The sequence below is a fragment of the Pteropus vampyrus genome, unplaced genomic scaffold (genome assembly GCF_000151845.1).
Source record: "Pteropus vampyrus isolate Shadow unplaced genomic scaffold, Pvam_2.0 Scaffold263, whole genome shotgun sequence".
In the NCBI taxonomy this organism is placed as follows: domain Eukaryota; kingdom Metazoa; phylum Chordata; class Mammalia; order Chiroptera; family Pteropodidae; genus Pteropus; species Pteropus vampyrus.
The window spans coordinates 1,168,852-1,171,296 of NW_011889044.1; the positions used below are offsets into that span (position 1 = coordinate 1,168,852).

General features: G+C 47.2%; 1 protein-coding gene across 1 annotated transcript in view; it reads left to right on the forward strand.

Annotated features, from left to right (window-relative positions):
- The window catches only part of TRPC3 (transient receptor potential cation channel subfamily C member 3), a 45,605-nt gene that overhangs the window by 15,011 nt on the left and 28,149 nt on the right, over positions 1–2,445 (forward strand). Inside the window, 1 exon segment of the mRNA XM_011375168.2 lies at positions 2,321–2,445. This exon segment is cut by the window's right edge and continues 5 nt beyond it. Coding sequence (XP_011373470.1) covers positions 2,321–2,445 — 125 coding nt within the window.

Consider the following 2,445-nt stretch of genomic DNA (forward strand, 5'->3'; position numbering starts at 1 on the left):
TCTCCATCATAATAGCTTTTTTCATATTTATCGATAGCTTTCTGTGCGTCCTCGGTGCATCCTCGACCGGGACCACCAGTCATTTGATGCCCTCATTTTCATTTCATCTTGTACCAAAGGCCTAAGCTAGATACCCAGTGCCTGGCTCATAGGAGGAGCTGATGACATCTTGAAGAATGAGCGAATGAATGAATAAGTGAATGAGACATTTAGGGACTGCAGAGGGGATGAGGAACTTTCTACTCAAAAGGAGGGATGAAGCAGGAAGGAAATGATCTAGTAGATACAGAGACAGAAGTAGAAGTTTGGAGAAGTTCTCAGCAAGAATCCTAGGAAATTGCCACAGAGACCCCCAGGAAGACTTCAACCTCGGTTATATATCTGCACACTTTATCAAATAGTGACTGCGATGACCTTCAAATACTGTTTTCAAAAATCAGAACTTTGGAAGAGTGACGAAATCTTGAGTTTGGAAGGATTTCATGTTTACTTCGCATCTGGCAATGCCCAGTGAGCCTCGAGATCTGGGATTTTTATAACTGAATTGAAAGGAACTTGTGAGATAAAATCAGCTTTTTCACATTGAACTCGGCAAGAAAAGATAGCATCTTTTTTACTCTCCCAGCCCCTACCAGTTTGTATCATCGAAAAAAAATTCAGTTACGTATTTCAAATATTTGTAGCCACATCCTCAACCGCCTGTGTCAATGGGCTGTCGAGTCCTTCTGCACAGTGGCACTGAGCCTGCCGCCAGAGTGATCGATTGTCACAGACTTCAGAGGGCGGGAACACTGGGGGTAAGAGCAGGCACCCGTGGGGATTCGTGCCCCCGCTGCCAGCCCCAGGGGATGAGATTTCTTTCTGTTAATGAAAAGCATTCGTGGGAAACTATATAGCGGTAGCGGAAACTCTCCACCACCCCGTAGGTGAGCCAGCCTGTTTGGCACCAGGGACTGGGGTTCCTATGATCATCTGGCCCTGGAGAGCGGCTGCAGACACAGATGAAGCTTTGCTCGCTGGCCCGCCGCTCACCTCCTGGTGTGCGGCCCGGTTCCTAACAGGCCATGAACTGGCACCAGTCTGTGACCAGGGTTTGGAGACCCCTAACCTAGAGTACATGAGTCATTAAGATCGGTAACTAGGACTTGACTGAAGACGAGTCCTCTGCCTGGTGGGACCTTCGGCCGCCCTCTCTGCCTGTCAGAGTTCGCAGAAACACCTCGCGAGTACTTCTAGCAGATTCACTGCTACTGTTTATTCTGTTTTTCAGGAGACAGCGATACCTTGATGTTTGTACCACTCAACACTCTTTTTAAAAAATACGTTGGCACTCACCGCTGATTTGTGAATGATCCTGAATAATTCCCAAGCTTGGGCGAGGTGCACCTGGCCATTCAGACAAAGGCAGATCCAGCTACAAGTGGGCACTTTTTGGCGTAGGGACGTTCGCATGGGTCTGCCGACAAGTATATTCTGCCCCTTAAATAAGGACAGGGCCTCCAAGAATTCCCAGTCCTTCTAAAGAGATGCAGGCAGAAGGGTTAGCAAAATCAGATGGCAAAATAGAATACAGAGGCAGGGATGAAGTAAGTATAATTTGCTCATTTGTCCTGATTAGAACGGTAGTTACAAAATTACCACTGGGGATAAATGTTTGTGTGTTTTTTGACCTGTGACAGAGGAAGCAATGGAAAGGACGGATAATGCAGTAGGAAGGAAGCGACATTTGACGCCAGCTTCTGGAAGCAGTGCAGCGTGGAGTGAGAATAACAACTGCGGGTTCATTGATTTTTTGCAAATGTTGCAGATTTGCAGTGGTCGTGCATAAACACGCACACGGGCCATAGCATGTGTATGTTTTTCACACATGTAGCATTTTAAGAGTTGCTCGTGAGACTTAGCACATTTCTCTTTTAGCTACAGTCTGCAAAAACGAAATAACTTTTCCCTTTTCCATTGAACTGAATGCAAGCGAGCAGGCAGACAGCAAGATGGGACACAGTCCCACAAAGGAAAGGACTTGCCACCCAGATTCTAGGGGTGGGGGGTCTGTGAATTATGGAGTTTCGAATAGGAAAAAAAAAACAAAAAACGGTTCAGGATGTCAGTTTTACCGTCTCGTTTCCACTTTAGTTCTTCTGTTAGTTCCGAAGCAACTTGGAACAATGATGGGAACGTACAGGAGGATATTACCAGAACCTTCCGGTTCCTGTATCTTGGGAAAATGTGCATGAATATCTTTAGGATGCACATGCATTCCACAGTCAAACTGCCGACCATGGCGTAGTCACCTACCTCCTCTCCCTCTCTCTCCCAACAGTTCGTGGCTCACCCCAACTGCCAGCAGCAGCTCCTGACCATCTGGTACGAGAACCTCTCCGGCCTGCGGGAACAGACCATAGCCATCAAGTGTCTGGTTGTGCTGGTCGTGGCCTTGGGCCTTCC